General features: G+C 37.5%; 4 protein-coding genes across 6 annotated transcripts; 2 read left to right on the top strand and 2 right to left on the bottom strand.

Moving 5' to 3' along the window:
• Nucleotides 1–568: 568 nt before the first annotated feature.
• On the top strand, nucleotides 569–5,026 carry ube2g1b (ubiquitin-conjugating enzyme E2G 1b (UBC7 homolog, yeast)). Its single transcript, XM_084745451.1, has 6 exons — nucleotides 569–889; nucleotides 2,014–2,116; nucleotides 2,201–2,298; nucleotides 2,760–2,938; nucleotides 3,660–3,770; nucleotides 3,984–5,026. Exons 1-5 carry the CDS (start codon nucleotides 847–849, stop codon nucleotides 3,744–3,746), a joined length of 510 nt encoding a protein of 169 aa, XP_084601577.1. The 5' UTR covers nucleotides 569–846; the 3' UTR covers nucleotides 3,747–3,770; nucleotides 3,984–5,026.
• Nucleotides 5,027–6,152: 1,126 nt separating this feature from the next.
• On the bottom strand, nucleotides 6,153–11,566 carry arpc3 (actin related protein 2/3 complex, subunit 3). The gene is made up of 7 exons (XM_084745450.1): nucleotides 11,408–11,566; nucleotides 10,916–11,015; nucleotides 9,962–10,038; nucleotides 9,126–9,194; nucleotides 8,677–8,803; nucleotides 6,854–6,948; nucleotides 6,153–6,412 (listed from the first exon to the last, which is right to left on the bottom strand). The coding sequence occupies exons 1-7, from the start codon at nucleotides 11,411–11,413 to the stop codon at nucleotides 6,350–6,352; spliced, it is 537 nt and encodes a 178-aa protein (XP_084601576.1). The 5' UTR covers nucleotides 11,414–11,566; the 3' UTR covers nucleotides 6,153–6,349.
• Nucleotides 11,567–11,825: 259 nt separating this feature from the next.
• On the bottom strand, nucleotides 11,826–15,677 carry gpn3 (GPN-loop GTPase 3). Its single transcript, XM_084746024.1, has 8 exons — nucleotides 15,505–15,677; nucleotides 15,237–15,345; nucleotides 14,132–14,299; nucleotides 13,704–13,828; nucleotides 13,434–13,549; nucleotides 13,071–13,167; nucleotides 12,853–12,981; nucleotides 11,826–12,666 (listed from the first exon to the last, which is right to left on the bottom strand). Exons 1-8 carry the CDS (start codon nucleotides 15,550–15,552, stop codon nucleotides 12,601–12,603), a joined length of 858 nt encoding a protein of 285 aa, XP_084602150.1. The 5' UTR covers nucleotides 15,553–15,677; the 3' UTR covers nucleotides 11,826–12,600.
• A 343-nt stretch (nucleotides 15,678–16,020) lies between these two features.
• On the top strand, nucleotides 16,021–21,195 carry rnf170 (ring finger protein 170). Of its 3 annotated transcripts, none has more exons than XM_084746026.1 (7): nucleotides 16,021–16,280; nucleotides 17,606–17,769; nucleotides 18,178–18,253; nucleotides 18,907–19,021; nucleotides 19,417–19,490; nucleotides 19,899–20,030; nucleotides 20,430–21,195. In XM_084746026.1, the coding sequence occupies exons 2-7, from the start codon at nucleotides 17,630–17,632 to the stop codon at nucleotides 20,697–20,699; spliced, it is 807 nt and encodes a 268-aa protein (XP_084602152.1). In that variant the 5' UTR covers nucleotides 16,021–16,280; nucleotides 17,606–17,629; the 3' UTR covers nucleotides 20,700–21,195. The 3 variants fall into 3 exon arrangements, with proteins under 3 accessions (XP_084602152.1, XP_084602151.1, XP_084602153.1); XM_084746025.1 differs by having other exon boundaries at nucleotides 16,023–16,276; XM_084746027.1 differs by lacking the exon at nucleotides 16,021–16,280 and adding an exon at nucleotides 16,707–16,771.
• Nucleotides 21,196–22,517: the final 1,322 nt, after the last annotated feature.

The following is a 22,517-nucleotide window of genomic DNA, read 5'->3' as shown; positions in this document are numbered from 1 at the left end:
ATATTTATAGACACACATCAGGAGTGTTTCATTCTTAGTGAATTAATAAAATAAAATGTGGTTTCTGATTATGTGAAACAATGTACAAAAAAAAAAAAAAAATACAGAATACCTAATAAAACAAAAAGAAAAAACAGGCCTTGCCTAGGACTGGAATATGATAAAATTGTTTGAGGAAAGGAAATATATTGTCTAAACAAGTAATGATTGTATAATGATAAAAGAAATTAGACTATATAATAAATCTTAAAACATTTCATGGACCCTTGGGGGTCCCTGGAACCCTATTTGAGAACCACTTGTCTAGAATACAAATATAGAAGGTGTAGTATTTATTGCAAACTCTTAGGGGCGGCAATGCACCAATGGGGGTGTAGCCTGCTGCACACCTACCCGAAGAAGAAAAGTTAGTGAGCCTTCGGAAGTTTTTTTCTCCCTGGGTTTAACCTCACAGGCAGCACCTCCTCGCCAAGGTTAGCTATAAATCCCAGGTCTTTTGCTAAGATTTGCGAAACTTTGCCTTAATATTGGCCGTAACTCTTACCTTAACTTTTTTTCAGTAGGTGGACCTTACCGGGGGCGGTACATAGCCTGGAAGCAAGGTTTGCCTGATAGGTAAAACTGAGGGCCGAATTACCTGAAGTCTTCCTCTTAACATTTTTTTCTTTTTTTGACTCGTGTTATTGATGTTGTCAGACAGGCAGACAGGCAGAGAAGAAAACGTGGACAGTGTGCTTTACTTTCTTCGCCCGATATTTAATTTAACCGCGTTGACAGTCTGACAGTTAGTTGGCGTTAATTGATACAAACTACAGTGGAAAAACATATAAACCGGCAGCTTATAAAATGACGGAACAGTCCTCGTTGTTACTACGTAAACAGTTAGCAGGTAAGTTGGCTAACTGCTACTTGCTACTACTAGAGCTTATTATAGTGTGTACTAAATTAAATAAAAACATTAACTACGTTTCATTTAGCCATCGTTTATTTGGTTACGTTAGCCTACGATATGACGTAGCCTTCAGATAAGTTATGGCTCGCGATAACAAAGTTGAAAGGCACGTGTGTAGAAAGTGTAACTTGTTACCAGACAGCTGTTATACAGGATATGACTAAAGCTAGGTGATGTTGCTCAATAACCACGGACAGTATTTCAAAATCACCAGACACACAATAACTCATTTGATGTACTTCATGTTGACAGGCTTTATGTTTGACGAAAACCTGATTTCAGTTTTTAAGGTGCATTATGGGTTATATTTTTTATAGTTTCAGCTGCACTCCGCCTTTAACAAATATGGCTATATCATCATGTTCTGTCACTGTCAATATAAATGTTTTATATGGACATGTATACTTTTCTATATGTGTTTAAATTCAATACTTATTTATTTGCGCAAGGGCCCAACACTGATACCAGGGAATTTAATAAATCCAATATTGTTATAAAGGCTGATATTCTTTATACAGTACATGGAATATATACATAAATACAATTATTTGAATGGATCTCTCAAATATTGTTATCAAACAACTGTGACAAAGATATGTAAAGGAAACTTTATTGTCCAAAATTACATCAGGGCAACTTTCACCACTGTTTATAATATGTATAAATAAAAAACACAAATAGAGCAAAAATATATCTATATATTAATCTAAAATTCAGCAAAAGGTTGAATATTACACAAAATGTGAAGCAAGTAAAAACATCCTGTGTTATGTTCTGTTCTATTAGTGAATATCAGACAACTTAATGGGCTAATACCATCATAGACCAATATAATGGTGACAGGCCGACCCATATATCAATTTGGCTCTAGTTTGCATGATATATTTTGTTTACAACTTACAAAAGCTCATGACTTTGCTATTTTTGTTGCTGGTCATGGGTGTTTTATATATATTTATAGACACCTACCTATTGGTGACACCTGTGTTTACCCTACTATTTTATATCAATATGGCTGCAGTGAAAAAGGTCTGAAAAGCTGATTTTGACTTAATTTTCAGAGCTCAACAAGAATCCAGTGGAAGGCTTTTCTGCAGGTCTTGTAGATGATGATGACATCTATCAGTGGGAAGTGGTCGTCATTGGGCCTCAAGACACATTATTGTAAGTGAAATGATTTACCAGTGAAATTACATTTACTTACAATCACTAGTGTACATCTCAACAATATCCTCTTTGTCTTTATAGTGAAGGAGGTTTCTTCAAAGCCACCTTAACCTTCCCCCGTGACTATCCTTTAAGACCTCCCAAGATGAAGTTCATCACAGAAATCTGGCATCCAAATGGTAAGAACTAATTTCCCAATCCACTTGTGTCTCCAGCTAATCTGTGTCAAAGAAAACAAATCAAAAAAAGATTTATTTGCAGTTAGTTTGAAAAGAATATTAGGGTAGTCTTTGTAAATAGTGCTTTTAAGTGCTGAAAATGCCGATAACAATCAAATAGATGTTGACTTTCCATTGGAAGAAATTATAATTTTATGCATAAGATCACATTCTGTTAATCATTATCTTCAATCATGTATATATAAATTCATTTTTGCTCCACCATGTTTCTGGGAGTACATTAGTTTGCAGCCACAGCTCATTGGTAAAAGTCCCTTGAAAAGATTTGCAGAGTTTCTGAATTGCTTCATGACTAAATGTATTAGGTTTTCAGCAGGGGCAGAGCTGCAGCATGTTATTTTCTCTTCTGCTTTAGAATCAACATGTCAGTAATCTCTGGATATCTTCTTGTTTTTGGCCAGTGGCAAAAAATGGCGACGTCTGCATCTCCATCTTGCACGAACCTGGCGAGGACAAGTATGGCTATGAGAAACCTGAGGAGCGCTGGCTGCCAATCCATACGGTAGAGACCATCATGATCAGTGTTATCTCCATGCTGGCAGACCCCAATGGTGACTCTCCTGCCAATGTGGATGCAGCTGTAAGTGAACACCGTCTCACATAAGCTGGGGGTTGGTTTGCAGACACTTTTTTACTGGTGATATGTATTTTCCTGATTTAAGTTGCAAGCCATGAGAAACATGTCATTAATTGTAATATCTGTGTACATATAGTACATGCAGGTGCAGTGTATCTTAAGGTACATAAAACCCTGTGAGGACTTTTATTAGTCACCACAGGTTAGTCTTGTTTTGCTGATGGAAATCCAAACGAGTGGGTTGAGGGACGTTGGTCCTGGGGTTTAGGAAATTTACAGGCTAACACGGCCAAGTTGAATCTCATTTGGGTTAAAAAGGCTTACTCTTTAATCAGAGGTGCTGTCTGGAGACAGGAGAAAGGCAGTAACTATTTTTTTTCTCTCTACCTCTGCCACTTGCTGATGCATGTCAGAAAAAAGACCCTCAAAGATGAGACATTGTAGCTTACCAGCTGTTATATCACTTATCAGGGATCTTTACAAATCCACACTCAATAGCCGAGCAGTGCCACAGCTGTTAGTGCAAAAGAAAAATATGTTCAAATTGTGACCTTAAGATAAAAGCCAAATTGAATTGTGACAGCCCTAAGCCTTGTCAGCTGTGACAGGAACCTTTTGTGCAAAACGTGGTCAAGACGTAATTAGAGACAAAGCACAAGATGAAGTGTAAAGGTTGCACTAATGAGACTGTCGATAAAGTTTTTGTATTTACAATATCCTACAGAAAGAGTGGCGGGAGGATCCCACAGGAGTTTTTAAGAAAAAGGTGGCACGCTGTGTGCGGAGGAGTCAAGAGATGGCTTTTGACTAAGACCTCACTCCAGTCATCGACACAGTAAGTACAACCAGCTGTCAGGCTTCATCATACTGTAATCACACACAGGGACACCTTTGCTTCCAGTAAACACAGTATTTTGGATCTGTGAAGTTACAATTGTTGCTCCTCTGTGTGTCTTTCCTTGTGAAGCCATATAAGTAATAGTGCTGTAGGTGTACACAACATTAACCAGTGGTGATAACTAAACTTGAGATGCTCATTTTGTTTCAGGTTGGAGCTGCACAGGGGATTTGACAACTGGTTACTCTTAAGTGGGCTAGATGACCACGGGGCACAACTTAATCAACATCAACAAGCCACCCAAAGAAAAAAAAAGACTGACAAAAAATATATAAACCCATATTTCTCTACTAATTTGTGTCTTGCAGTTTGAGAATTGTTATTTATAAATATTGCTGAATGGCATTTGTGCCACCAAAAGTTCCATTTTCCTTTCCAATTTGCAACTGATGGACTGTGGACAGGTTATTTCTACTCAAGCATCAGCAAATAAACAAAGTAATACCATATCTTATGTACATACTCATCAGATTTTAGTAGAAACGATCCTCTCTGATAAATGCCCCATTTTCTAGAGTTAGTTTACTTTATATTTACCTATTTATTTAGAGTGAGGTTATATTTTAAGATGCATATCGTCTGTTACAGAGGTTTTTCTTTTTATTTTCAATCTGCCACACTGAGCCAACCAGTATACAGTTATTTCGTCACTCATGCAATTTTGGAGCGTTTGCAGTCATGAAAGATGGAAATACAGACACTGGCTCTCCTCTCCCTGCACACCTTAAGTGTTCTGCAGAGAAGGTGTTCCTTCTCACCCTGGGGGGAGGGGATTTATCACCCAGCGCTGCCTTAATTTTGACTGCCAGCAAAGGAAACCCGTCTTCAGTAAGGACCGCATCTGAATCCAGAAAAAAAATATTGTGCAGAAACCAAAGACAGTACACCAATAAATATATTTTTAATGAACATGCTACACTTTTTTTTTATCTCTGTAAATATAAAGTTTGTCCTTGCTTGAAGAAATTGCGATACATTTTTGAACATTGCACCTGTACAGAGAAAATGCATCACCCTGCCCATGGGAGAAGTGGTGTGTCGATATTGTACAGAAGCACTTCAATTAAGCCTTTTCCACAGAAGACATGTTTTGACACATTGCAGGAAGAATATGGAGCCCCTAAGGGTCAGGGTGAGATATTTTTGATGACTGCTTTTGTGTTCCATGGCAATATGCTTTGTATTCCCTCTTAGTAAAATATAGTACTATATTAGCATAGTTAAATGCCCAGGAATTCAAAGTAGAGTTCAATCAGCTGATCCATACTGGGGTGTTGCTCTGGGAGAAGCTGAGTGGAAATTGACACAAGACTCAGGATGAACGGAAGAAGAAAAGTATTGAAATATATTGGGAGGGAACGTAAAATTAGTCCTTAAAAAATTGTCACCATGACCCTTGAGGGGCTTCATAGTAATGCACAGGCGTATGTAATAAAATAATGTCTGAATTAGGTGCTTTTAGCTCACAGGGACATTTGAAAAAGAACGAAACCACCGTTAATGTTATTAGTAGCACCCCTGCTTTTCCTGCTATGACGGATCAAAATGTCTGGTGTGATAAAAGCCTATACCACCCACAAAATGATCAGCTAAACAACATAATTATAGCAATTTTATGCTTAGTAAGGACGCAATTTGTTGAATAAAAGGTATGCAGTTGCACCCACTCTTTATAAGTCAATCAATGTAGCATTGTGAAAACAGGTAATAAACCTCATTGTGGACATTACTGACTGACTGGTGAAACGTGTCTACCCTCCACTACACTGCTTAGTCTTCATCTTAAACCGGGGCAAGTGGTACAAAAATGTAACTATTGATTATCAAAACTTTAAGTAATTTCTCATGCAGTAATGGCAGAATTTTCTGCATTTACTATCATGTTAAGCAAATTATCTTTGGGTTTTGGATTTACAAGACATTTACAGACATCACCTTTGAGAAACTGGGATTTTTCACCATTTTCTGACAATTTATAGATGTTGGAGTCCCAGATTAAACACGAATATGAACTTTAGTCTTTGTCATTATTTGATTACTGTTAATATATAAAACAATCGTTACAGGGGCAAGTAAAAATGTACATTTCTGATCCACTTGAGCAATCTGGGAGGTGGAAAAAACAACATTGAATCCTGTTGTCTATCACACACTGAAATTTAATTTTCAGATTCAAAGGAGAGTGAGAGTAAGATTAACTGACATCTAGTGGTGAGCTTGCAGACTGACTGATCAACTTCATTCACAACCACTGTTAATCAGGACTAAATGTGCCTTATTTCACTGTACAGTGTAATTAAATGAAAACACAGTACCACATTATTTTCCAATCTTCATGACTGCTTTATTGAATTAAGCACCAGCTCAATATGGTCAACATCCAGACAAGAGAAGACATATCCTTTAAACTGAAAGAGTATAAAATTATCTTAGCAACAGAAATGCACACCCCACCCAAAGACAAATCCATCCATCCATCTTGCAGGTGTAGAATAGAAACTGTGGTCCTGAGTCGTTCACTGTCCGGGAGCTGACAGACTTTTGTTCATGAACTGCTTCTTGACAAAGCACACCCACCACTGAAAGAAACAACAAAAGCTCTGTTAGAATAGTGCCTGAAGCTTCTGCACTCAATCTACCTGTGGCAAGGTTTCCAAAAAAAGTGACACCTGAGCACCACGCAATCCGTTTGTAACAAGACAACAGGACACACATTGTTATAGTGCTGATATCTGGATGGAGAGCTTGGTGAAACAGCTGAAGTCCAATTTTCTATGATGTCCTTGAGTATCAAAGCTTTGTTTCACATTGCAATTTAAACAGCCCTAGATGCATTTAACTCTGATTCTGTTCAGAATAAAGGTTACCTCAGCCCAGATAATTACACTTAAACACAGGAAATGGGGGTCAAAGCCTGTATAACCACCAGTTCATAATTTATCAGAACTGCCAATTACCTGATGAAACAGCTACAGGCGTGTAAAGCTGTAGTGGTGTTATTATGGACATGTTGCACTCACCTTGCTGGGTTTGTCTGTCTGGTTGTCAAACACGCGGTCGCATAGCCTCAGGCCGGTCTCCTGGCGGATCTGCTGGAGGTATGCCCTCATAGTCTCTGGAAAAGGTTGCAGAACCAGTGTTAATATCAAAGCCACAAATGCCATCAACTACTGCTTAACACTATTACAGGATACGCACAGGGTTCTCAAAGTTAAATTTAAGGCTTTGTAAGACCAAATGCCACTTACAACAAAATTTAAAGCCAACGTGGCAAAAGTATAAAAGATATAATGGAAAATCATTATTGGTTCTAAGCCCTACAAAATTATTCATTACAATTTCAAAGTTTTAGTACTATAATTTCTATTACAAAAGAGATTTTCATTACACTTAAAAGGCAGATTCTATACATTTTTAGTTCTTTTTTAGTTTTATCTCCTCTGTCACTTGGAATTAGTTGTTAATACATGAGTGATGGAAATGACTAGCTGAGCATCATTTCATCAAGCCAAAAATCGTGCTTTAGTTTCAACTGAAAATGAAGGAGTAGTCTCAGTTGACCTGAAACAACTAAAAACAATGGCCCCATGCCAGCATTTTCAGACCCGAGTTATTAAAACATTTTATTAGAATACTCACATTCATATTGCCTGGAATACGATTAACCATCTTGAATTTTGGATTCTGCTGCTACTTACAAAACAGCACTTATAGGGTCTTTTTCATTACTTAATGATTGCTTTTTTGTTTTTAAATGTTTTATTTCAAAAAAGAATAAATTCAGAACAAGATTAGAATTTAATATTTTAAACAACTAAATGTTTTCAGAGCAGCAGCAGTAATTGCTACACAACAAAGATTCAAAAATTCAATATCTTTACATATTAACATGCTTATGCTTCTTGAACATGTGTATTAAGGAAGTATTGGTTTTCTCAGGAAGTCTTAAGAGTTATTTTCACTTTCTCATCTCCTCTCATCACTCTGCTGTTCACTGACTTCCCTGTGTGTGTGTGTGTGTGTTTGTATGTGCAGAAGCTGAACTGACTCATAGGGCAGGGGAGAGGCTGCAGCGTGAGAATAAATTCCACCAAAACTTTATATAGGTTTAACAGTTTTTTTGGATGTTACAGTATTTATATAATTCTATGAAAGGACATGAAAAAAAATGAAGACATTTGCCAAGTTAAGAAATTCAAAACTCTGAGAATTTTTATTCAGTTCTTTTTCAAATACTTTTAAGACCCTGCAGGTACCCTGTATTACAATGAGAGAAGTCACACCGTAGCATAACAACAACACCTGCTTTAAATATTTTCTTTTCTTTGCAGAATAAAGAAGCCAGTGTTTATACTGAGAAGTAGAGGCAAAACACAGGATTCACTGCAAAGCCAACATCGATGTTGTGTTATTTCAGAAAAATTAACATCAGAATGACTGCAACTCCCTTTGGATATTTTAATATCCAGGCCCACATCCGCGGAGTTTGACCAACAACACTGGATGATAATGTATAAGGCCAAGGTTCAGGGACACCACATGAGCATGAAACAGCACTTCAAGCCTCAGATCCTTAAAACTGATAGGGCTCTGGTCAGCGTTGCTATTTCTGTCTTGATATAACTTCACATTGGGAATTAGATGAAATATGAGAAGGGTACAAGGAAACTGGTGCTAATTCAGAGCACACCATAAATGGGACTCGATGAGTCACTGCTGGATATCAGTAGAAATATGGTGAAATGTCCAACTGAGCAAGATTTCTTTGTTTGTTTGTTTACTTTTTGTTCTTTGTAAACCTCCTGAGGCTGTGTTAGAGCTAGTTTACAGTGCTGGTTCTTACCTTCCTCCTGCTTGTTTGCAGGTTTAACATACATAGCGTTGAGTGGGAAGCCTGGTTCTCCAGGAATGGGGAAGTTAGTGATGCCCAGAGTGTACATCTCCTTCTCTCCCTGGCTCCTGGAGCTGCACTGTAAAAAGCACACACGTATCACATCAACACAAAGAGTTGGAATCACCTGTTTTACCAGCACACATTTGAATAAGCATTCAAGCAGCTAATTCCTTCTCCCTGCTTGTGAGAAAAAACAATTCATATTCTACTTATCATTTAATGACTCCCTAAAAACCAGATGGTAAGCCCTTGTGGGTCCTCTGTCATTGGCTTAGAACCTCTGCTTAAACAAAAGCCTCTTAATTGGCCCTACACATATTAAGATTTGCATTAAGTCAGTGTAAAAAAGTGCATGAAGTCCTCCACTGTAAACTTTGTACATTAAATATGCAACTTACTTTCTGTAGCCTCTTTAGGCATTCAGAGATGTAGAGTGTGACATAGATCAGCGTCCTGTCAGCCTCATTCTGAAAGAAACACAACAGACCATGAAATACCTGTAATTAAACTGTAAGGACCAGTGTGTAGGATTTAGTGTCATCTAGTGGAAAGCTTGCAGACTGCAAACAACAGCAGAACCAAGAGATAGAGACAGAACCTACGCTGGCTGCGAAATGCCAGCAAAACATGAAAGGCCAAATCTATGGCAGTGTTTAGTTTGTCCATTCTGGGCTACTATAGAAACATGGTGACAGGGCAGAAACTAATTATTTTTTTCATGGACGATTACTCAAAATAGTTTGTGATTAATAGTTAACAACTAATTGAATAATCTTTGCAGCTCCACTAAGGTAACAAAACTGCAAATATTCTTATTTACAAGTGATTATACACAAATAAAAACATACTTTACTCTGCAAATAACCCCCCCTAAATCTTACACACTGGACCTTAAAAAGAAGTGTCTTTTGTCTGAAGCATAAATGTTTCTTGTAATCAGTACAGTGTCAGCCAGGCCTAAACTGTACAAGGTTGTGCACAATCCTAAGCAACTATGCATAGCTGAGGGGAATGAGGAGAAGCAAGCTAGGGCTTGTGGAAGAATGAAATGCCCATCTGCTTCAAGAAGGAGACAGAGCGGGAGAGATGGGGAGGAGAAAACACATAAGAGAACAAGCACTCTAGAGAGGTGAGTATGTGTCCCTCACCCAAACATCTTAACCGTCAAAAAATCTACATCTTTCTATTTTGTTTATTGTTAAATGTAAAATACAAGTGGCAGTACATGTTTTACCTTGATTTCATAGTTCTTAAAGAAAACATTGGCCTTGAAGTAGTAGATAGCCTCATCAATGATGTCTGACTCTATGCCTGAAATGAAAAAGGTATTATTAAATACACCAATTCAGTGCATATGACGAATCTGCATTAATAAGTGTTGTCAAACATGTTGTGTAATATATTCAACATATATGACCAATACACAAACTTTAGCAGCCAAATGCTGTAAAACCTTAACCTTAACTGTTTTTTTTTTTAAAAAAACGTTATAATATATTAAACAAGTCAGGGACCAAATATACATAAACTGGAGACAAGTATAACAGCAGTGGTGGAAATGACACTGAAGCAATACTGAATACATGCAACATTCACTGGCCATTTGGCTGGTGAGCAAAAAGAAGTTGGCTCTGCACCCTGCAGAATCATTTCCTGTTTTGGTCACACTGCATATCTTTTTTTGTCCTATAAAGCCTTATTTTTATTTTTATTTTTTTTCCAGGCTGATGGAAAAACCACTGTGAGTGACCAAATCCCATCACTTATGTGAAACATTACACAATTACATTCTCATGCTTTTAATAACTTCAAGTGTGGTGTATATTTTGGCATTGACTATTTTACAATGGTGAAAATACATCAAGTTAGGATCCCACTGTGCTACACTGAATCAAATCTTCTGCTCAGGTAATTATCACTTTAAATGGGGACGATCACATCTGAAAAACTGCGTTAAAGGTCTTTAATGAAGAAGTTGAAGTTAAGGATGCACTCTCCAGGCCATATATGGAAATGAGGCTGATGCATGTATCAGGAACTGAGAAACGAGTCATGAAAAGGTATGGAACCTACATAAAAAATTTGATCAGTGAATAAGATATTAAAAATTAAGTATATCGTGTGTATTTGTGTGATCAGGGGTGGTTAGCTCCACTTTCTGTTCATTAAAATGACCATACAGCCTTACCGTCTCCTCTGGCTGGTCCCTTGAACTGGGTTTTGAGGGGAAGCAGAGCCATATTCCCCACCAGCCTGGTTTCGGGGATCATCAGGTTTGAGTGATACGCCTTAAAAAGAGAAAAAAGTTAATGTCACATTTATTCACTAGCTACTGTTAGATACATCTCTGTCAAATAGCATTAGTGACATCTCTGCTATGCTACAGTTGCATCTTTGGTAACGGCTATGCTAACATGATTCCACACAATATATTTTACAGATACTAAACAAAGAAGCATTTACAGGCAAATTATAACAGCGACATTCTGTATTTTTTGGCACGTCCAACGTCATGAAATTGCAAGCAGATGCTAATACAGCTAGTCAACGATGCTAACGAGACTCGTCACCAAAGCTAGCGTCAACTCGGAGGCCCCGGCGGAGTACGCGTTCACGATTTACGCTCTACACCGCATAATATACGCTCCTGCTGCTCAGAAATAAAGTAGAATTTACTCACCGGCATGTTGAGTGATAAATATCAGTCCAACTGCTCAGCGAAAGACAAACAGTAAAACCTCAGGACTCTTCTTCTTCCGCCTGTCCCACCCTTCAGCTTAACAGTCAGGAAGTGGCTATATGTAATGGAGCGTAGCTGCCACACGGGGGAGCTAACACAAAGCGTTCTCCGTCATGTCGTAAAGGGAATCCCAGACCAAAGATCTCGCGAGAGTGAACTTTTTAACCCAAAACCCTTATCCCTAACCAAATGTGTATTGTCCTCGACTGAAAACAGGTCTTGACCACAGCGTTATGTTTTCGTTTAACAAAATTGGTTTGTACAACGTGTACAATGAAGAAGTGACACGTACAAATCTCGCGAGGTTCGCAAATCAAGGGTTCCCTTTTAGACAGTTTTCTCCACACAAGCAGTCAGGTTGTGTATTTTGTGTCATATTTTATTTTTAAAAATATAGCATTAATAAATGTATTTAATAACAACTCTTTAAACTTCAACACTGTCCTAAAATAACGAAAAATGAATGGGTTGAAAGGACAAATTTCTTGAGTCATCAAAACTAGAGATGCGCAATTAATTATGATAAATTATCAACTGATAATGGGAAAATTATGTTGTTTATTATTGAGATACTGAAATTATAGCCAATAAATATCAGCTATAATAATTGATGATTGGACAAAGCATGCCAAAGCATTCATTCAAATGCTTTTTTAAATGCACTTTACTAGAAAAAATAAACATTTTAAGAGTCAGAACTGTTTTTTGTTTTTGTTCTCATAGTGATGTCAGTTAGATTTGGTTCAGTCAGAGCTACAAAATATTAAATAATTGCTGACTACAAGTTATCTGAACTTCTTTTTAAAATACAAAAATGTGAAATTATTTGATTTCTTATCAGTACTGGCAATGGAAACACACAGTTGTCGGTATCAGCTGAAAATAAATCTATATCTCTGCATCTCTAATTTAAATGACATACAAAAAAAATATATTCCTGAACACACAAAACAAGATATACATGATCTTCAGAGTAAGTCTATTTCCCAACAAATCCCTTTCTCAGTGTCCTTGCAGTCACATGCCACTGTCCACCTGGGCTTGATGTAGCAAATCTTGGTTCTTCATCAGCCTCAAAATGTTTTTTCAGACTCTGAAAAGTTCCTTATTTTGTTCTGGAGTCACATTACTCCTCAGCTGTCCACTCTGCCTTGAAAAATTTCATCATAATTAAGGTTAGCAGGCTCTTCATCAACCTCCTGTAAAAAAAAAAAAAAAAAAAGAAGAAAGGATGGGAAAAACAACACATTAGTAATCTTGTTATAATATTCTTTACGCTATTTAGAAATGACAAAAACATGAATTTTAGAAGCATTAAAATTCAATAAAAAGCAATGTACATATGAAGTATATTTGAATGTGTTTTGATTCAGTTTTTTCTTCACCTTTGGCTCCTTGAACTCCAGGTCCTCTCCATACTGTATAGAGAAGTCAATGTGTTGCAAAACTATGTTAATAGTTTCCTCATCTGTGCAGTCAAAGGGCAGGAATCTCACCATACTGTAGTCATCAATCTGGACAAGACGGACAGAGAGACAAACCCAATTTAAATTGTAACTGTTAGTTCTGGTACAAAATATAAATGCAGTATCAAATTACTTACCAGACCACAGATGGCTTGAGTTAACTTCTTGAACTTTGTGCTTTTGATGGAATCAGAGTTATCTTCCATCATTGAGTACATGTCTGGGTCCAAGTACCTGGTGAAAAACAAAGTAAAACAAAATAAATGCTGCTTCCAAATGAAAAAACAGTTTAAGTTGCAATCTTTTTAAGAATTCAGAAAATAGTAGACATTTGTCTTTCGCCAGGTTTAGAATTGAAAAAACACCATAATTAACTTAAAACACTATACAATTAGACTTTACAAGACACACTAACTTTCTAGTCACTATAACCTTTCCTTTCTTCATGTGAACTGAGCAACACACATGACACTCTTGTACTGCACTCATAAGAAACTTACTTTTCGATTTCCTTCTTGGCTTTGGGATTGAGCAGGTCCATTTTTGTCATGATGTTTACTTGAGGGATCTCTAATGACACCATGGCACTCAGAGCAGCCATGACTCCTGAGATAAACTGCAGTTACAGAAAAGGGAGGATGTCTCACATCACATCATGCTTGGCGTCATTACTACATGAAGTTATGTAACATAAGAAACAGAGTGGGTTCAAACACAAAAGGGAAGCAAATAAATTGATGAAGATACTGGAAAACAAAATTGTATGTTACCTTAAAAGACTCCACCATAAACTGGGAGTCTACAAGAAATACCCCACACACCCGGAACTCCCACTGCTGGAGCTGCTCCACCAGCTGCCTCATTACAGGGAGGTGAGTATAAAGTTCAATCTGACCTGCAAAAACAAAAGGAAAAACAAGCAACTTGTGTTGGAGCATGTATATACACACAGATCATTGCACTGTATATAATAGTCCTATTTTACTTTATTTATTTTTATTTTTATTTTATTTTCTACTGCATTCCCCTCGTGCTGCTACTTTTCACCCGTGTGCTGCAGTGTCAAATAGCAAAAGGGACATCTGTTTTAAAGCCTAAAAATGTAAATTTTCACTACATTCTTCCCATAGTAATGACAATGTGTGTTATAAGTGTAGATCCATCTTGCACTCAGCGTGTCTCTGCCTCTTGTATTTACCTGGGCAGTCAAACAGTATGTAGTCATCCTCTACATGGCCCAGGCTTTCCTCCAGCCAGTCGAAGTTGTTGGCAAAGTACTCCATGCAGAAGACCAGGCCTCCGTTAGGCCCAAATCTGAGAGAATGGTCCTCCATCACGTCATCTACCTGGATGAGCTCACGGATGTCTGAGGACATGGAAACAATTAGACTATCTTGCAGAAGACAAGGCAAGTTTACTTAATATAATAGCAGAAAAAAGATTATCAAGTGATTCAGGACATTTATATCACTAAATTTTCATCACCCTCTAGCCACAGAAACATATGGAGAAGGAGTCTTTTTCTTTATTTAACACACTATGGCATAGATTACTATTTATATGATATTTTTTAAAATTTAGCATAACATTTTTTTTTTTAGCTGCAAACATCTGGTGGGCCAACTTTGGTTCGTGGGCCCCACTTTGGGCAGCCCTGCACTATAGTAAATGCCATTACATAAGCATTACCAAGTCTCAGTTGTCAAAATCCGACTGTTATGCTTTTATTATAAGGTGTATGGACCCTTTTAACAGCAGCCATAACGATATGAAACAATATGGTCAACGGGTGTAACCAATGATACTAATTATAGTCCCATTCCACTTAGTGCAGCAGTCTTTCCAGTCAGCCAACGTGCATAATAGTGGCAGTCTGACTGTTTGACCTGAATGGAACAGAACCTTAATCAGTATCATTGGTAACATCTGTGTTTACAGCGCTGCTTCATGTCAAAAAGGCTGCTGTGAAAAGGGTTTATTGTTCTGATCAATTTCTGACCACTGTGGCCATTTGTGTGGTTATAATATATTGTGTGTTCAACTCATCTATACAGCCATATTTTAATGTATTATTACTCAATCACATTCCGGTGGTAAGTATGTAGATTAGACCTAACACACTTCCTAAACCCAATATAAGCATGTAATAACAGACTTTTTTTCCTTAATTTCTTTCCTTAATCTACTTTTTTGTGTATTTTATGACCCTTCTTTCCTGGGTTATGTACAGCTGAGATTTTCTCTTTTCAAATAGCGGTAGATGTGATCACACTTTTCTTAACTGAAAAACATGCTGCGTTTACCTGCCATGACAGGATAGTCAAAGTGCTCAGCTGCTGGGTCCAGATTGACCACCTGTACTGAGCGGTTTAGGGACTCTGAATGCTGGACCATGGTGGAGCAGTAAGTACTCTGAAATGGAAAGTATAACACCGATAAAAAGCAAACAGAAAGAAGTCCTAACTTGAACATGATCTTTCTGGAAGACAACCTCATGCCTTAGCTTAGCGCTTTAGCCGACTAGCATAACAAGGCATTTTAATACATATAACTGAACGGCTGATAACTTACCTTACCGCTGCCCGCCGGGCCCATCACTAACTGCGCATAACGAGGCATTTCGCCTCAATAAAAAGTGCTTTAATAAAGTTCAGCTACCTAACACTGCTTGCTATATTTTATGTACTGATGCTCTTGTACTTCTTCTTGATTTCAGGGAAATTCACAACCGTTGTAAGGCTCACTACTGCCATCTACTGATCAGATGTGAAATATAACACGCTGCAGCTAGCACGACCAACCACCGACTACCCTGTGGAGGGCGGTAGCGTGCATTAGAAGCTTTTAATGATCGTTATCTAGAAGAAACCCCAGACCCGCGGAAGATCTCGCGAGAATGATCGTGTAAAATTAATTTATGATATTCCCTAAACATAATTAATTGTTTTATGCCCTTAAATACCCATATTTCAACCGCGGTGTTGACACATTATAAAACGTAATTAGTTTGTATAGGATCACAATGACGCAACAACGCGTACAAATCTCGCGAGAGTTTTGCAATTCAAGGGTTCCCTTCTATACAGGACCATTTTAACTGTCAATCCCAGAAGAAGAAAAAGAAGAAGAGGAAGCAACAAACTGAAACAGCAACACCAGCTTGTAAATCTGATGCAAAAGCATTTCGTGATTAAGCAACGATGCTGGCACTCGCTTCTGACGTGGTGGTCTGACTAAGCCTCTAAGACATGACATTGCTGGGAAGAAAAATGTCTCGAAAGTCAAGACAGTGAATGGAGTTGTCAAGTCAAGCCTGTAGAGAAAGGTGGACTTCTAGGTGGTGGTAGGTGAGGTCATTCGTCATGACTGCAGTGTATTGCAATGTAGCTAGACTTTATTAGCTCACTTGAGCTCGTCTGTCATACTGTGAGTTTTCGGGAGGCTAACATAGCAGCAAGACTAAAGACGTTCTTGTTTAACCAGGCGAAAGTGTAGCTATGTTTATGATTTAGCTACGAGCGAAAACGGCCCAGTTGAGCCAGGATTTAGGTGTTTAATAACTGTTGTAAGACGGCGGAGGAGCGTCCATCCATCCATAAATATATTAGAACGCATTACAATCGGTCAGTGCTACTTCACGCTAACGCTAAACTTAACTAACCTAGCAATGTAGCCCAGGTGACAGTAAGTTAATTGTAAGCTTATGGCTGATAGTTAGCCGATAACGTCAGGAAAGTAACCAAACTGCTTCATAGATAGATTGGATGACAAGTAGTAGTGGAAATATGATTAAGGTTAATTGTCCAGCACTGCTACCTAGTTTGTTAATGTGCTACAGGTAAGAGGAGTTCAAGACTCACTAATGTTTTGTAAAGTTTGTAGCTTGATACTTTAACAGCTATATCTACTGAAACATTACAACAAGAAAGACAAGACAGAGTTTGTCTTGCGTCGCTGACTGAACAGTGGCAGTTATTAACAGACTAGCTGTTGTTCCTCTATGCAGTTTAGTTTTGTGTTTGCCGCCATTGTTTTGCTAAATTAGCCCCAGCAAGCTTCAAATTTGTGGCTGTAGCTTTGTTCAGTGAAGAATGTTAAATGTTAAAATGTAAAGTATTTGGTAGTCTTTATTGTATGTAGTAGTGTCAAAGCTGTCACTCTGATCTTAAAAGGTATATGCCAATATTAATATAAGTTATTAGGGCTGCAACTAATGATTATTTTCATTATTGATTAATCTGCTAATTATTTAACCAATTAAGCATTTCTCATGACAGTTTATCAGAGCCCAGAGATTCTTCATTTACTGTCATGATGATAAAGAAAAGCAGGAAACTTACATTTAAGAAGCTGGAACCAACAAATGTTTGACAATTTTTGCTTAATAAATGACTGAGGATTAATCAGTTATTAAAATAGCTGGCTACTAATTTCCTGATGTAATTTTTGTTAACAAACTAATCGTTGCATCTCTATAATTTATAGACTGTTCGTAGTATTACATCCATAGAATAATTATAACTACTACTAGTAATGATAACGACAAACATTGTTATAATAGTTCAGTATTTTGCTCATGTACGAAGTTTTCTTTTCTTGCACTTTTTCTGTAGTCAAGTTAAGGTTCAGTGTCCAGTGAATTGCTAACCTCTTTTTTGTCTCTGTTTTCTAGTGTTGTAGGCTATGAGTGTGGGTGATGGAGGACAATCAATGTGGGGACTTGGATTACCTGATCCAAGATGAAGACACCCTCATTGAGGGTGTCAGCAACCAGGTCTTATTTGTAGTGGTGCTTAGTATTGCCTTCCTTGCAGGACTTCTCACTCTGCTGTGTAGGTAAGCAGCAAAGTCAGGGTGATATTTATTTAAATTAATATTACCAGCATTTGAGAATTACTTAAACTTTTGGATAAACTCTTTTTGAAAATATTTTTTAAACAGTAGAAGATAATTAATACCACTCTGGTGACCTATCTGGTACAGTCTGTCCAGTAAATATATTCCACTCAACACCAAAGCTTTAGTGGCAGCTCAGTCTCGCACAGGATGACTGTATAATTAAACAGAGTTTTGATATTGTTACCGAAGCTTTGCTTGGTGTTTTGTATTTGTTTTCCATATAATTTGCTGAATGAAAAATTTGGATGTGAAAATTGTCAGGTTGTGTAACTTTATGTGCTGTTAGATCCATACATTTCAGCTGAGGATATTACGATGCCAAATATCTGCCTTTTGACTTTGCAGACAAGAGGAGCTGAACATTCATCCTGAGAATCAGGAGCACGTTCGAGCCGTCCGACAACAGCTCCAAACAGAGCAGGTATGCAGGAAAAAATAACTGGAGCCTTTCTAGGAAAATGTGGCTGACAAAGATAACAAAGAAACAACAAAAATATATAAAGAGTAACTCGAACACCTTTTCTGTTTTGCATATCTGGTACCTTGCACCAGATATCAACATAGTCAATAGACATTAACTAGAATATATAGAATGTAGCTGTTGTCAGATGCCCACAAAAGTAAGTAATCTATATCTTATAACAAGGAAGAAAGATTTAAAATTAGATTTATTTTTTGTAAATTTTGAATAGAGGTGTATATAATTGCCAGACACCCTCAAGTACTTGGACTAGAAAGTAATAGAAAGCTGGAGAAGCAAAAGTCAAACAACCACAGGAAGCTGCAAAAGAGCTACATGAACAAAGTCTACATGTTTCTAAGAACATTTAGCTCAATATATTTTGATTGTAGGAAAAGTTCATGTTAATACCCCTTATGGTTTTGCGGGATTGATGACTGGTTTTATCTTTCATTCATTTGTGTCATGTTTGTACAGTATGTTTCAGTTTTGTATTGGCTGTGAAAACAAACTTCCCACTGGGACGATAAAATCTAAACTTGTAAATGTTTATTTTCCAGTAAGGAGGTTAAGTTCAATTTCTGATTTTTGTGTGTTTGATCTCTTTCTATCAGGATGAAAATACTCAGGCGGAGGCCAGGCAGCAGTATTACACAGACATGTCCTGTCCTGTATGTTTACAGCAGGCTGTTTTGCCTGTGGAAACCAATTGTGGACACCTCTTCTGTGGTAAGATTTAAAGCGAAACTGTTACATTTATGAAGCTGATAGCAAAAACAATGTCACTTCTTGAGCATCTTTTCTTATCTAAATTCTGTTAGCATGCTGACATGGCTTATATTTTGATAGTATTCAGTACAGATGAAACGGGCTGAAAATTTCATACCGTGATTATAGTGACTGTGGCTATTGTTATTATTGAGGTACTGTTAAGATGTGCTGGAAATGTTCAAATAGTACAGACACATACACTGAAATCATTTCACCAAGCTTTATATTGAAAACCTTTCAAGGATTTGAAATGGCATCATTTCATTTGTGATGTCAGTTGTGTTTTCTTTCATGATAATAATGTTGATCATAATTATTGTTGCGTGGAAATGTGCTGTCTTTTTCCTGCATAGGCTCCTGCATTATAGCCTACTGGAGGTATGGCACCTGGCTGGGTGCTATTAACTGCCCCATCTGCAGACAAACGGTAAGACTTGTAATAGATGTTGCTTGTTGAATAGTTCTTCTTCTTCTTCTTCTTTTGGCTCCTTTCCAACTAGGAGTCACGGCAGCAGATCATGGTATAGTTGACCTGAACTTTTATTATTGCCATTTCTCCCATGCCAAACCTAAACTTAGCTGTTAGTGTGACCCATTAATGTACCCATAGAGATAACTGCTAAATTTCCATCTATTAACACTTAATATTTTTGTCTAGGTGATTGTAGTGGTCTTCATTGTCTCTCATCTCTTTCTGAGTCCAAGCTTGATGTTTTCATCCCTGGATACACAGTGTTACTATTTCCTCAGTAAAATGTTTTTATTTGTGTAGTTTTCACCATAAAATTCCCTTTTCGCATCGGTATTGTCATGTATTACGTTTTTTTTTCCTCAGGTAACATTGCTGTTCCCACTATTTCATGAGCATGCCAGTCCTCAGAGGGTCCAGGATGGGGAGGCAGAGCCTCTGCTGATATTAAGAGACATTAATGATTACAACCGCAGATTCTCAGGCCAGCCAAGATCTGTGAGTATAGGTTAACTTAGGCTTACTTTATGTTCATATTTAAATTATGTGTACATATGTGTGATTTGCCACAATTCTTGAAATAGAAATGGGTAGGAGATGCTACTAAAGTTATTGAGTGTCCCAACTTTTATGGAATCAGGGCTGTACATGAGAGAAGATTCAAATTTCCGAGAAAATTGGTCAATTGAAATATGTTAAAATCAGTAGAATTTTTTATATATATATATATATATATTTTTTTTTTTTTTTAATGTCCCTCCAAACTGTAGAATCTGTTGCACTGCTGGTAAAAGACAGAAACATGCAAATGAGATACTGACTTGTGCAGTGCAGTGTAAGCAGGAATATATTTAGAACAGACTTTCTCATAACATTTTCTCTCCTCTGCCTTCTCAGTTTATGGACAGGCTGCGCGATGTGCCCACCCTGCTTCGTCATGCCTTTAGGGAGATGTTTTCTGTGGGTGGCCTCTTCTGGATGTTCAGGATTCGAATTCTACTCTGCCTAGTCGGTGCACTCACCTACCTGGCCTCGCCGCTCGACATCCTCCCAGAGGCACTCTTCGGTCTCCTGGGGTTCATGGACGATTTCTTTGTAATCCTACTCCTCTTTGTGTACATCTCTATCATGTACAGAGAGGTGGTCACACAAAGACTGAACGGCTAGATGATTGCTCGTAAAAAAAAGCCTCAGTTTACTCACATCAGTCTTGCGAAGAGGTGAACGCAGCATCTGAGGCAGACAAGGCTGAATAATGCTCAAAGGACATTTGATCAGTAATGCTGGTTCTCTCAGAGAGGTTCACTTTGAAGCCTTGAATGTTACTTCATCACTGGAGAGCAGAAGATTGAGCTCTGATTGTTTACTGTGTATATAGAATTCACCATCGATGGCTCAGATGTTGGTCAAGGGAAATAACCGTACAGTGGTCTACATGTCTACTTTATACCAGACAGGGAGATCTTTTTGGCCCATTCAGGCACGTGAAGAACAACCCTAACTAAATGATTAACGTACTACCAGCCAGTTCAATGACAGCATTGCCAAAAGCAGTCATTTGGTCAACGTGCATATCATCACAATGGAGACAATTGTGTAATTTAATGTGATCTTGAATGTACCGTATTGATGGCAGTGTCTTGATTATATGCATTTAAAATTGGCTGTCTGCATCTGGATTGTTTTCTGTCAGACATGTTCGTGTTATAACTGGAACAATCTTACCGTTGCTATCACAGCTTGCTTGCAAGTAACCCGTGACTATGCATATTAATAATGACTTGAAACACACAGCTTTTCATGCTTGTGTGAAAATCACTGAATCGTCTTACCTCCAACAGTTGACATTTATTAATCACATCTTATGAATTCTAAACCCTGCTGTACTCGACCATGTTGAAGTGTTGACGCACAGGACAACCTGACCGGGGCAATAATACCATCTCTGACTCTTCTTAAGTCCCACTGCTTTTTTCCCTTTGATCGTATTACAGTTTAGCAAGACAGGTACCTCAGTCAGCTTTCTCCTGTCCTGCTTTTTGTACTTATATATGCTATGTGTTAGGCTTGTCTCTGTTGAAAAGAAAACTGAATTTTGAACCTAGTTAATAAACTTTGTTGGGGGACCTGTAACAGCAACATATATTCACATGTTAAATTAGCCAATGTTAACAAAATAATCAATTGCCAGCTAGTTTGCTAGTGTTTTACTACATTGGCTTGCTAATTACCAAGCATTTTCCTAACATTATCTAACTTAACATGGGCCATATGTGTCACTTTTACAGAAAAAGGAGAAAGTAGATAAGACTGCTCAACTGTTCTTGGAACACAGAACAAAGGGGCGGGACCTAGGAAGATATTTTCAAATTTTAATTTCAAAAGAAGTACAAATAATCCCTTAATCATAGGGCTTGGAGATATGACAAAATCAGAATATCACACTAGTTTTAGCCAAATACCCTGGTGTTAATATTTACTGTTAGTACAACAATATCAATAAATTCAGGGATGGCTATTTTTGCTTTAACAAAATATTAACACAGTGAGATTTTTAGTATCTCTGAGTATCCAGAATCTAAGACAATTTATTATGTCACAAAATAAATATATTGCTCATCTCTACAAAAGGAAGCCAACCAAAGGCATCAAAGACTTGCTCCAGTTATGAATGTTAACTTATCATCTCAAACTCTACCTTGCAACTTTAAAGATAATTGTGAGGATGTTTCATGTCTCCTGTGCAGATCTTTCAGTCCTCAGTCCTTCAGTCCTCAGTGGGTGAACAACTCCATGCATGACAATGCATCTCAAATTCTTCAGTTTTTGAAACATTGGTGTCCTTGTCTTAAAATCTGCAAGTAAATTTAAAAATGAAAATCAAGTTAACTTGTGGTAAGGTATATGATTCATTTCATTTTTGTAAATATTTTGCAATGGGTATATAGTTACTTGGATGAAGGAACATATTATTGGGGACAAGAT

This window comes from Lutjanus erythropterus, chromosome 20 (assembly GCF_056507025.1).
Source record: "Lutjanus erythropterus isolate fLutEry1 chromosome 20, fLutEry1.hap2, whole genome shotgun sequence".
Taxonomy (NCBI): Eukaryota; Metazoa; Chordata; class Actinopteri; order Lutjaniformes; family Lutjanidae; genus Lutjanus; species Lutjanus erythropterus.
The sequence above is the reverse complement of the archived record's forward strand: the minus strand, read 5'-3'. Positions and strand labels throughout refer to the sequence as shown.